This window comes from Oncorhynchus keta, chromosome 27 (assembly GCF_023373465.1).
Source record: "Oncorhynchus keta strain PuntledgeMale-10-30-2019 chromosome 27, Oket_V2, whole genome shotgun sequence".
NCBI classification, from domain to species: Eukaryota; Metazoa; Chordata; class Actinopteri; order Salmoniformes; family Salmonidae; genus Oncorhynchus; species Oncorhynchus keta.
In genome coordinates, this window is record NC_068447.1 from 26172081 (window position 1) to 26185439 (window position 13359).

Sequence of the window (13359 nt, forward strand, 5' to 3'; positions counted from 1 at the left end):
CACACGCACATTCGTAAAACAAACAAACATAGCTAGGTTTTTGTTCTTGTACACTGTTGCTTATAAGCAAACGTTGCAGATATTGAATGCAGCCCATGTTACCAGTCGTTGTTATCACTGTAATGGCACGCACCTGCTGCACTCCATGCCATGTGGCGTCAGTATAGATAACTACGCCGCAGTTTTGAATAATTTTACAAAGAAGAGATAAAAGACAAGAAAAAGTGGCTAGATTCTTGAAATTTGGGCTTGAAGTAGGCTACATCTGGGTGGTCTGGTTTTCAGCTAAAAAGGTAAATGCCATGCTCTCATATGATTCCTAACATGGGGTAGTTGACTGACAAGGGTGGGTTTTTAAAGCTCTTATGCATTCATATGTGGAATATGTAATGTGGTCTTATAGATCAGGTTTTCCAGAACTGGGTTCGGCTGCAAAAGGTGAATGGGAAGATGGAACAGCTGTAACATAAAAAAGAGGATTTAATGAGAAGTTCATGAAGTAGAGTGAATTTAACATTATGGTCTATTGGCCAATTTTTGTCACATTTCATCAGCCTAAACTAGACAAAATGATGTAAGTAAAGCAGGTAATAGCTGTGACAGTCTCTTCTAGAGGGCTTCAGAAGTCACAATCTAAATAGACCATAAAAAAATATCATCTTTCCAATACAAACTTTGTATGAGACATTTGTCTCTTTTCCTACAGACTTATTAGACACACTGGCTTTGTCTGTACGGTATTCCAAGAGGCTTCAAACAAGGGTTGTCACCATACCATTGTTCCAATACTATACCAGATTTTCCATGTCAAAAAATAAAACACAAATTAGACTAAACTCGATGGTCCTTCTGTAGCTCAGTTGGTAGAGCATGGCGCTTGTAACGCCAGGGTAGTGGGTTCGATTCCCGGGACCACCCATACGTAGAATGTATGCACACATGACTGTAAGTCGCTTTGGATAAAAGCGTCTGCTAAATGGCATATATTATTATTATTATTATTAAGAACCTACTTTATTTAGAATTGTGGGTGCTATAGCTTGCAAAATAAACAAATGTGACTCTGGGTGACAACGTAATGCTGTTTTTTTTTTTTCCTTTCCACAATAGTCCCGAGTATTGTGAAACTGGAATTGTAATCACACAATATTATGGCTGGCATGCATGAGTTTCCTTTTGCTGTTTCTCTCATAGTAAACATATGTTCCAGCTGTTTATAATGAACGAGGAACTTGTGTAGTCTAATCCTCTGTCATGGAGAAAGATGCTTGACATGCTCCAGTTCAGCATGAAGTCAGTATTTTAAGGCTCTGTTTGGTCAAATTTAAGATTAGCCAGTTCAGACAGTATTACATCTCCTTTCAATTTGTATTCTACCCACAACTTTCATTCTACCTTACTTGAACAAATAGAAAGCCATAGTTATACAGACAAGTGTGAAGGGAAGAGCTACACGGGAGGATACAGACTGCTTTGTCTGTTCATAGAGAACAAAGCTTTTATTAGGCACTCTGTATTTACATATCACACAATGAAGCTTCTCAGAGGTGTCCCCTGACCTCTGTTTCCTTTTGCTATTGTAGAATGTAGAACTGATTACTCTGACAGATACCGGTTACTGTAAACTGTTAGAATTTCTCCTCGATTAACAATAGTATGTAATTAGTTGTAGTTTGGATGATGTGATAAAGAGTCATCACCTGACTCATGTCTATCACTCCTGTTTCAGCCCTGCGGTCGTTCTCTGGTACGCCGGCACAATGCGTGCGTTCTCCCGCCGTCACACCCTTCCCTTTAAGCTTGCCATTCTAGCAGGCTCCCTCTTCCTGGTCCTACTGCTCGTCATGCAGTACGACGTGGGAGGTGGGACTTCCCCTGAACCCTGGCTCCGAGAGCTGTCGAACAAACAGTCACAGGTGATGGGTGTGGTCAGAGGTGCTGTGTCAAACATGGGCTTCCAGATTGGTGCCCCCCTGCCCCTTCCCTCGGAGCGTGGGACCAACTCCTTTGATCCCCGCTGTCCACCTGGGTTCTACAGCATAGATGAGCTTCAACCTCACCTGGAGAGGCCCCTACAGGACCCAGAGGACCCCGGAGCCTATGGCCGACCGTTTGTGATGGGCAGGATGACCCCTGCAGAGATTAAAGAGAAGCAGGATGGGCTGACCAAAAATTGTTTCAACCAATTTGCCAGCGACCGTATCTCCCTTCACCGCAGCCTGGGAAATGACACACGCCACCCAGAGTGAGTACAGGAGGACTGACGGGAAGCTAGTTTGGAGTGATCTGTACTGTATGGTTGTGTACAATCGAAGCTTATCTAGCAGATCCCTTGGAGAATTAGCCTCTTTGTTGTCAGTTGTGCAGGTCAAAGGTTCCGGCGCTGCCCTCCTCTCCCCACCACCAGTGTGATCATCGTGTTCCACAACGAGGCGTGGTCCACCCTCCTGCGGACCGTTTACAGCGTCCTGCACACTGCTCCTGCCTCCCTGCTCACAGAGATATTACTGGTGGATGACGCTAGCACAGACGGTAAGTGTGGTATGGAAGGTGTTGTGAGACTTTCCTGGTACAGACAGACCTTTCAGACTTTATAAAACGTTTATGTATTTGCAATCGGGAGCACATGCGTTATTCCCCTACTGCTCTCTTCCTCTTCACAGTGACATTAATAGAACAATGCCAGAGTATAAAATAACTCCTAGTAGCAATTTTCTCAGTAGAATAGATATCTACCTCTGTAGATAGATTTAATCCAGCTGTATTTTACCATCCTCATGCAATGGTTTTCAGATCACCTGAAGTCTCGTCTGGATGAGTATGTCCTGCAGCTGAAGATTGTGCGTGTGCTACGACAGCGGGAGAGGAAGGGATTAATCACTGCCAGGCTACTGGGGGCACAGACGGCTCAAGGAGAGATCCTCACCTTCCTGGATGCCCACTGTGCGTGTCCCAGCAGACACTGCAAACCATAGAATTAGAATACAATTTTAGTAACTTATTAAGCTATAAACCCGGTTTGGAAGTGCTTTCATTGCCAGAAGCTATTATCACTTTTGACCCTTGACAGCTGATCAACTACTTTATACTACTCCTAAGCATCATCAAAGCCCCTTAGATCTGATTTTTAAATGAGGAAAACAGTAACGTTTTGAAGTTGTCATTACATTAGTCAGTTAAAAGAAACTGAAGATGATTAGTGAGGGAATATATGATATTTCTGTCTCATTTTCATCCCTGGTTAGGTGAGTGCTTCAATGGCTGGCTGGAACCCCTCCTGGCTCGGATAGTGGAGAAGCCCACTGCTGTGGTCAGCCCTGAGATAGTCATCATTGACCAAAACAACATGAAGTTCGCCAAACCCCTCGCCACAGCTCGTGCCCGTAACCGCGGAAACTTTGACTGGAGCCTTGTCTTTGGGTGGGAGCAGATCCCTGAGGAAGACCAAAAGAAACGCAAGAATGAAACTTATCCTGTCAGGTACTTTATACATACCCACACACACTCACTCGTGAAGTGATGTCATACTGAACATAAATATACTGTCTACTCCTAGGACTCCTACCTTTGCAGGTGGTCTGTTCTCTATTTCTAAGACTTACTTTGAGCACATTGGGACCTATGACGACAAGATGTTGATCTGGGGAGGTGAGAATGTGGAGATGTCCTTCAGGGTAAGTTATGTGGAAGGGCAGGAAGTACATCAACAATCATGTTGGCCTGACTGATGGTGGTGGTTAATGTAGACTTTAATGCCCTCTGCTGGTCAAAGCAGACATTGCTGCTTTCTGTATTCTGATTCCCTTCATGGTTACTTCCTGTCTTCCCTAGAATACTTTTATTCAGTCACTTGTGCCAAGCTTGAGCCTCGACCATTCAGCCCATGCCCTTTTCTGTGTCTACTCCATTGACCTGGAATGTCCTTGTAGGTGTGGCAATGTGGAGGCCAGCTGGAGATCATACCCTGCTCAGTGGTGGGACATGTATTCCGCAGTAAGAGCCCTCACACCTTCCCCAAAGGCAGGTCGGTGATTGCCCGCAACCAGGTGCGTCTAGCAGAGGTCTGGATGGAGGACTACAAGCAGATCTTCTATCGCAGGAACAAGAAGGCTGCCACCATAGCCAAAGAGGTTGGGTATAGTGTCCCCTCAATGTTTTACACATGACACTGCTGGGGGTCTAGGTGCTGTTCTCTCACAGTTACACATGGCTCTTTTGTAAAGAGTGCTACTGTATCCTGCATTATTGTTTACATTATGTAAAAATGACCTCCATCATTGCTTTGTTCTTCTTCCTGTTCACTCAGAACACATATGGTGACATCTCTGAACGCCTCAAACTCAAAGAGAAGCTAAGCTGCAAAAACTTTACATGGTACTTGCACAACGTTTACCCAGAGGCCTATGTTCCAGACCTCACCCCTGTCATGTTTGGAGCGGTAATGTTATTTAACTTTCATTAGAAATTGGATTGTCAGTCTATAAATGTGCATCCACTTTTTTTTAATGTGTATATATTCTGCTAAAATTATATTTTATCAGCTCAAGAACTCTGGCTCAAAGACATGCCTGGATGTGGGAGAAAAGAATAAGGGTGGGAAACCGGTTATCTTATACACATGCCACAACATGGGAGGAAACCAGGTACTTTAATCTAGATATAAACTGAGTGGTTGAGCACTTAATGCTGATTGGCTTACAGCTGTGGGACATCATGCCATAAACCACGGGTATGACAAATCATTTATTTTTACTGCTCTAATTACTTTGGTAACCAGTTTATAATAGCAATAAGGCATCTATGGAGTTTGTGGTAAATGGCCAATATACCACGGCTAAGGGCTGTTTAGTACGACGTAAAACTGAGTGCCTGGATACAGCCCTTAGCCGTGGTATATTGGCCATATACCGCACCCCCTCGGGCCTTATTGCTTAAATATACAATATGCGGAGCCGTGTGCATGTTTATAATTGCCACAGGTTTTTTTTCTAACATAACATTTGTGTGTAGTATTTTGAGTACACATCCCACCAAGAGCTTCGTCACAACATACGTAAGCAGCTGTGTCTACATGCGACCCCCGGGGCGGCGCCACTGTCCATAAAGCTCTGCCGCCTGAAGGGCAAAGGAACCACAGTGGCCCCGGAGCAAGTGTGGCATTTTACACCGGTATGTAACATGACATTGTAAACTGTCATATATATATATATGACATTGTAAACTGTCATATATATTTATTATCGGTTAGTTTTTCACATTGTCACTCTAATAATCAGTGCACATCTTCTCCACTGCTCTGAAAGTGTTACTGCAGGTCTTGTACATGGGTATGTTTCAAATACAGTATGTGGAAACCCTTTTCTCCTTACAATCAAAATACTGATTGAGGCTTGTATGTCATGCAACACAAGGGTATTAACGACTTCACAGTATACACATGCTGTTACACACATTAGCTATGTTCATGATGCACTTTTCAGAAGGCAAGTGCAGAACAGAGCATTGTGGTCACTTGCAGTGCACAGTAGCCTTTTATTCTGCTCATTATTGTTTGTGTTCACACAGGGTTCTCTCCTTAAGAATCCCTCCTCGGGCAAATGCTTGACTGTAGACGGAGGTGAAGTGGTGATGAGTAGCTGTGACTTGACCAATCTCAGCCAACACTGGGACCTCAGCTGACCAATGGGATCCAGGGAGGAAGGAGGATCACTGACATCATCCATTACATTTGGGAGCCCTGCCCTTTTTGATGACAACACATGTATTTCTGAAATATGGGACCCTGTGCAGTTTGACCCAGTACTTTATTTCTTTATTTACTAAAGAAGTTGAAAAGTTTGAGGCTGTTTAATGTTTTATTCTAGAGGATCCCGATTTTAGATGAGTTTGTAGAAGTTTAAGTTTGTACACTTGAAAATTTGCTTAATTCTTTAATCACTAGGCCAAAGGGCCTAGATAGTACCAGTCAAGTTTGAACACCTACTCATTCAAGGGTTTCTTTTTAAAACTATTCTCTATACTGCAGAGTAATAGGTAAGACAAATATGAAATAACACATGGAATTATGTAGTAGCCAAAAAAGTGTTAAACGAATCAAAATCTATTTGAGGTTCTTCAAAGTAACCACCCTTTGACAGCTTTGCACTCTTGGCATTCTCTCAACCAGCTTCATGAGGAATGCTTTTCCAACAGTCTTGATGGAGTTTCCATAGGCTTTTCCTTCCCTCATCCCAAACCATCTCAATTGGGTTGAGGTTGGGTGATGGAAGGCCAGGTCTTCTAATGCAGCGCTCCATCACTCTCCTTGTTCAAATGATAGTCCCACTAAGCGCAAACAGATGTGATGGTGTATCGCTGAAGAATGCTGTGGTAGCCATGCTGGTTAAGTTTGCCTTAAATTCTAAATCAGACCACGTCAACAGCAAAGGACCCCCCCATGCTTCTAGGTGGGAACCACACATGCGGCGGTCCTCCGTTCACCTACTGAGTCTCTCAAAGACATGGTGGCTAGAAGCCCAAATTTGAGATGTTTGGTTCAGACCAAAGAACAGATTTCAACTGGTCCAATGTCCATTGCTTGTGTTTCTTGGCCCAAGGAAAGTCTATTCTTATTGGTGTCCTTTAGTAGTGGTTCTTTGCAGTAATTTGACCATGAAGACCTGATTCATGTGGTCTCATCTGAACAGTTGATGTGTCTGTTACTTGAACTCTGAAGTGTAACTGTAATGAACTTATCCTCTGTAGCAGAGGTAACTCCGGGTCTTCCTTTAGTGTGGTGGTCCTCATGAGTCCGTTTCATCATAGCACTTGATGGTTTTTGCAACTGCACTTGAAGAAGCCTTCAAAGTTCTTGACATTTTCAGGATTGAATGACCATGTCTTAAAGTAATAATAGATGGCTTATTTGAGCTGTTCTTGCCATAATATGGACCTTCTGTATACCACCCCAACTTTGTCACAACTGATTGGCTCAAATACATCAAGGAAAGAAATTCCACAAATTAACCAAAGGCACACCTGTTAATTGAAATGCATTCCAGGTGACTACTGGTTGAGAGAATGCCAAGAGTGTTTAAAGGGTGGCTATTTGAAGAATCTCAAATTTACAATATATTTGGATTTAACACTTTTTTTTGGTTACAACATGATTCCATATGTGTTATTTCATAGTTTTGATTTCTTCACTATTCTACAATGTAGAAAATAGTGTAAAAAAACAAATGCTGGAATGATTGTGTGTGTATATATATATATATATATATATACTGCTCAAAAATAAATGGAACACTAAAATAACACATCCTAGATCTGAATGAATAAAATATTCTTATTAAATACTTTTTCTTTACATAGTTTAATGTGCTGACAAAATCACACATTATCAATGGAAATCAAATTTATCAACCCATGGAGGTCTAGATTTGGAGTCACACTCAAAATTAAAGTGGAAAACTACACTACATGCTGATCCAACTTTGATATGTCCTTAAAACAAGTCAAAATGAGGCTCAGGAGTGTGTGTGGCCTCCACGTGCTTGTATGACCTCTCTACAATGCCTGGGCATGCTCCTGATGAGGTGGCGGATGGTTTCCTGAGGGATCTCCTTCCAGACCTGGACTAAAGCATCCGCCAACTCCTGGACAGTCTGTGGTGCAACGTGGCGTTGGTGGATGGAGTGAGACAGGATGTCCCAGATGTGCTCAATTGGATTCAGGTCTGTGGAACGGGCGGGCCAGTCCATAGCATCAATGCCTTCCTCTTACAGGAACTGCTGACACACTCCAGCCACATGAGGTCTAGCATTGTCTTGCATTAGGAGGAACTCGGGGCCAACCGCACCAGCATATGGTCTCTGGCGAGCACATGGAGGGCTGTGCGGCCCCCCCAAAGAAATGCCACCCCACACCATGACTGACCCACCGCCAAACCGGTCATGCTGGAGGATGTTGCAGGCAGCAGAACGTTCTCCACGTCGTCTCCAGACTCTGTCACGTCTGTCACGTGCTCGGTGTGAACCTGCTTTCATCTGTGAAGAGCACAGGGCGCCAGTGGCTAATTTGCCAATCTTGGTGTTCTCTTGCAAATGCCAAACATCATGCACGGTGTTGGGCTGTAAGCACAACCCCCACCTGTGGACGTTGGGCCCTCATACCACCCTCATGGAGTCTGTTTCTGACCGTTTGAGCAGACACATGCACATTTGTGGCCTGCTGGAGGTCATTTTGCAGGGCTCTGGCAGTGCTCCTCCTTGCACAAAGGCGGAGGTAGCGGTCCTGCTGCTGGGTTGTTGCCCTCCTACGGCCTCCTCCACGTCTCCTGATGTACTGGCCTGTCTCCTGGTAGCGCCTCCATGCTCTAGACACTACGCTGACAGACACAGCAAACCTTCTTGCCACAGCTCGCATTGATGTACCATCCTGGATGAGCTGCACTACCTGAGCCACTTGTGTGGGTTGTAGACTCCGTCTCATGCTACCACTAGAGTGAAAGCACCGGCAGCATTCAAAAGGGACCAAAACATCAGCCAGGAAGCATAGGAACTGAGAAGTGGTCTGTGGTCACCACCTGCAGAACCACTCCTTTATTGGGGGTGTCTTGCTAAATGCCTATAATTTCCAACTGTTGTCTATTCCATTTGCACAACAACATGTGAAATGTATTGTCAATCAGTGTTGCTTCCTAAGTGGACAGTTTGATTTCACAGAAGTGGGATTGACTTGGAGTTACATTGTGTTGTTTAAGTGTTCCCTTTATTTTTTTTGAGCAGTGTATATGTACAGTTTACATATACTTCGGTTGTAGCCAATAACACTTGTTTTTCAACCACTCCACAAATGTATTGTTAACAAACTATAGTTTTGGCAAGTCGGTTAGGACATCTACTTTGTGCATGACACAAGTCATTTTTCTACAAATTGTTTACAGACAGATTATTTCACTTATAATTCACTGTATCACAATTCCAGTGGGTCAGAAGTTTACATACACAAGTTGACTGTGCCTTTAAACAGCTTGGAAAATTCCAGAAAATGATGTCCTGGCTTTAGAATCTTCTGATAGGCTAATTGACATCATTTGAGTCAATTGGAGGTGTACCCGTGGATGTATTTCAAGGCCTACATTCAAACTCAGTGCCTCTTTGCTTGACATCGTGGGAAAATCAAAAGACATCAGACGTTTTTTTTTGTAAACAACAAGTCTGGTTCATCCTTGGGAGCAATTTCCAAATGCCTGAAGGTACCACGTTCATCTGTATAAACAATAGTTTGCAAGTATAAACACCATGGGACCTCGCAGCCGCCATACCGCTCAGGAAGGAGACGCGTTCTCTCTCCTAGAACAACAGCAAATGACCTTGTGAAGATGCTGGAGGAAACGGGTACAAAAGTATCTATATCCACTCTAAAACGAGTCCTATATCAACATAACCTGAAAGGCCGCTCAGCAAGGAAGAAGCCACTGCTCCAAAACCTTCATTAAAAAGCCAGACTACGGTTTGCAACTGCACATGGGGACAAAGATTGTATTTTTTGGAGAAAGGTCCACTGGTCTGATGTTTGGGCAGAACTGAAAAAGTGTGTGCGAGCAAGGAGGCCTACAAACCTGACTCAATTACACCAGCTCTGTCAGGAGGAATGGGGCACAATTCACCCAACTTATTGTGGGAAGCTTGTGGAAGGCTACCCGTAACGTTTGACCCAAGTTAAACAATTTAAAAGCAATGCTACCAAATACTAATTGAGTGTATGTAAACTTCTGACCTACTGGGAATGTGGTGAAAGAGAAAAGCTTAAATAAATAATTATCTGTACTATTATTCTGACATTTCACATTCTTAAAATAAAAAGTGCTGATCCTAACTGACCAAAGACAGGGAATTTTCACTGGGATTAAATGTCAGGAATTGTAAAAAACTGAGTTTAAATGTATTTGGCTAAGGTGTATGTAAACTTCCGACTTCAACTGTGTATATATACAGTGGGGCAAAAAAGTATTTAGTCAGCCACCAATTGTGCAAGTTCTCCCACTTAAAAAGATGAGAGAGGCCTGTAATTTTCATCATAGGTACACTTCAACTATGACAAACAAAATGAGAAAAAAAAATACTGAAAATCACATTGTAGGATTTTTAATGAATTTATGATGCCAGGTTTCCTCTAGACACAAGACCTGGCATTCAGGCCAAAGTGTTCAATCTTGGTTTCATCAGACCAGAGAATCTTGTTTCTCATGGTCTGAGAGTCCTTTAGGTGGCAGGGACTGGGTGACTAGTCAGGATCGGGGGAAACAAGTGCAGAGATCCTTGATGAAAACCTGCTCCAGCGAGCTCAGGACCTCAAACTGGGGCGAAGGTTCACCTTCCAACAGGACCACAATCCTAAGCACACTGCCAAGACAATGCAGGAGTGGCTTTGAGACAAGTCTCTGAATGTCCTTGAGTGGTCCAGCCAGAGCCCGGACTTGAACCTGATCTAACATCTCTGCGGAGACCTGAAAATAGCTGTGCAGCAATGCTTCCCCATCCAACCTGACAGAGCTTGATAAACTGCAGAGAAGAATGGGAGAAAATCCTCAAATCAAAATGTGTTGGTCACATAAACATATTTAGCAGATGTTATTGCGGGTGTAGCGAAAAACAGAAGTGCCAAGCTTGTAGTGTCATACCCAAGAAGACTCAAAACTGTAATTGCTGCCAAAAGTGCATAAACAAATTACTAAGTACTTCATAAATACAGTTTAGACATTGTTAATGTTGTAAATGACTATTGTAGCTGGAAACGGCTGATTTTTAAGGGAATATCTACATAGACGTACAAAGGCCCATTATCAGCAACCATCACTCCTGTGTTCCAATGGTACGTTGTGTTAGCTAATCCAAGTGTATCATTTTAAAATGCTAATTGATGATTAGAAAACCCTTTTGCAATTATGTTAGCACAGCTGCAAACTGTTGTCAGCTGCAAACTGGAGCATCAGCATTTGTGGGTTCGATTACAGGCTCAAAATGGCTAGAAACAAATAACTTCTTCTGAAACTCGTCAGTCTATTCTCTTGTTCTGAGAAATGACGGCTATTCCATACGAGAAATTGCCAAGAAACTGAAGATCTCAAACAAAGCTGTGTACTACTCCCTTCATAGAACAGCACAAACTGGCTCTAACTAGAATAGAAAGAGGAGTGGGAGGCCCCGGTGCACAACTGAGCAAGAGGACAAGTACATTAGAGTGTCTAGTTTGAGAAACTCGCAAGTCCTCAACTGGCAGCTTCATTAAATAGTACCCGCAATAGACCAGTCTCAGCGTCAACAGTGAAGAGGCGACTCCGCGATGGCAGAGTTGCAAAGAAAAAAACAAATCTCAGACTGGCCAATAAAAAGAAAAGACTATGATGGGCCTAGAAGGCCAGCATCCCGGAGTCTCCTCTTCATTGTTGATGTTGAGACTGATGTTTTGTGGAAGGCCCTAAAAATGGTCAAAGACCCCAGCCACCCCTGTGGCTGTTCTCTCTACTACCGTATGGCAAGCGGTACCGGAGTTCTAAGTCTAGGACAAAAAGGCTTCTCAACTATTTTTACCCCCAAGCCATAAGACTCCTGAACAGGTAACCAAATGGTTACCCGGACTATTTGCATTGTGTGCCCTCCCCCCAACCCCTCTTTTATGCTGCTGCTACTCTCTGTTTATCTTATATACATAATCACTTTAACTATTATGGTCATGTACATACTACCTCAATTGGCCCGACCAACCAGTGCTCCCACACATTGTCTAACTGGGCTATCTACATTGTGTCCCATCACCCGCCAACCCCTCTTTTTACTCTACTGCTACTCTCTGTTCATCATATATGCATAGTCACTTTAACCATACCTACATGTACATACTACCTCAATAAGCCTAACTAACCAGTGTCTGTCTGTATATAGCCTTGCTACTCTTATTGTCAAATGTCTTTTTTCTGTTGCTTTATTTCTTTACTTACCTACACACACACACAGACAGACAGACAGACATACCTTTTTTCGCACTATTGGTTAGAGCCTGTAAGTAAGCATTTCACTGTTGTATTTGGCGCAAGTGACAAATAAAATGTGATTTGATTTGCGGGTAATTTTTAATGAAGCTTGCCAGTTGAGGACTTGCGCTGCGTCTGTTTCTGAAGCTAGACACTAATACCGTGAGTCTCAACTGTTGGTCGCGGGAAGGATTAAGGGGTCGCGAGACATTTGCAAGAACATAATATATACTATATTATTTTGAACGGTAACCGCTGCACCTAAACTTTTATTTTGAAAGGATGCCGCCGCATCGCTTATTGTTGCTGACTTTATACAACGTTCAAGCGACACAGGCGTGCATGCAATGTACTGCATATTGTTGCTGACTTTAAACGCGCAGCACGTCCACAGTGATGAAATGGCTAGTTACAGTGGCTTGCGAAAGTATTCACTCCCTTGACATTGTTCCTATTTTGTTGCCTTACAACCTGGAATTCAATTTTTTGGAGTGATTGTATCATTTGATTTACACAACATGCATACCACTTTGAAGATGCAAAAACATTTTTTGGGGGTGAAACAAACAAGACAAAAAAAACAGAACTTGAGCTTGCATAAATATTCACCCCCCCCAAAGTCAATACTTTGTAGAGCCACCTTTTGCAGCAATTACAGCTGCAAGTCTCTTGGGGTATGTCTGTATAAGTTTGGCACATCTAGCCACTGGGATTTTTTCCCATTCTTCAAGGCAAAACTGCTCCAGCTCTTCAAGTTGGATGGGTTCCGCTGGTGTACAGCAATCTTTAAGTCATACTACAGATTCTCAATTGGATTGAGGTCTGTGCTTTGACTAGGCCATTCCAAGAACTGTAAACGTTTCCCCTTAAACCACTCAAGTGTTGCTTTCACAGTATGCTTAGGGTCATTGTCCTGCTGGAAGGTGAACCTCCATCCCAGCCTCAAATCTCTGGAAGACTGAAACAGGTTTCCCTCAAGAATTTCCCTGTATTTAGCACCATCCATCATTCCTTCAATTCTGACCAGTTTCCCAGTCCATGCCGATACAAAACATCCCCACAGCATGATGCTGCCACCACCATGCTTCATTTTGGGGATGGTGTTATCGGGGTTATGGGAGGTATTGGGTTTGCGCCAGACATAGCGTTTTCCTTATGGCCAAAAAGCTAAATTTCAGTCTCATCTGACCAGACTACCTTCTTCCATATGTTTGCGGAGTCTCCCTCATGCCTTTTGGTGAACACCAAACGTACCATTGGAACACAGGATTGATGGTTGCTGATAATGAACCTCAGTACGCCTATGTAGATATTCCATTTAAAAAAAAATCAGACGTGTCCAG

At 43.1% G+C, this 13359-nt stretch overlaps 1 protein-coding gene across 1 annotated transcript; it reads left to right on the plus strand.

The window, feature by feature from the left end:
- The first annotated feature begins 125 nt into the window (after positions 1-125).
- LOC118359668 (polypeptide N-acetylgalactosaminyltransferase 6-like) lies at positions 126-5838 on the plus strand. The gene is made up of 11 exons (XM_035738268.2): positions 126-293; positions 1730-2245; positions 2360-2532; positions 2794-2943; positions 3246-3480; positions 3557-3674; positions 3930-4130; positions 4307-4438; positions 4542-4643; positions 5011-5169; positions 5566-5838. The coding sequence occupies exons 2-11, from the start codon at positions 1761-1763 to the stop codon at positions 5677-5679; spliced, it is 1869 nt and encodes a 622-aa protein (XP_035594161.1). The 5' UTR covers positions 126-293; positions 1730-1760; the 3' UTR covers positions 5680-5838.
- The last annotated feature ends 7521 nt before the right edge of the window (positions 5839-13359 follow it).

Excerpts from the sequence above, each read along its gene's own strand:
- LOC118359668 (XM_035738268.2), top strand. The coding sequence starts at position 1,761 with ATGCGTGCGTTCTCCCGCCGTCACACCCTTCCCTTTAAGCTTGCCATT. Across the intron at positions 3,675-3,929 it reads ATGTGGAGATGTCCTTCAGG|GTGTGGCAATGTGGAGGCCA; the intron begins GTAAGTTATGTG and ends ATGTCCTTGTAG. Across the intron at positions 4,439-4,541 it reads CCCCTGTCATGTTTGGAGCG|CTCAAGAACTCTGGCTCAAA; the intron begins GTAATGTTATTT and ends ATATTTTATCAG.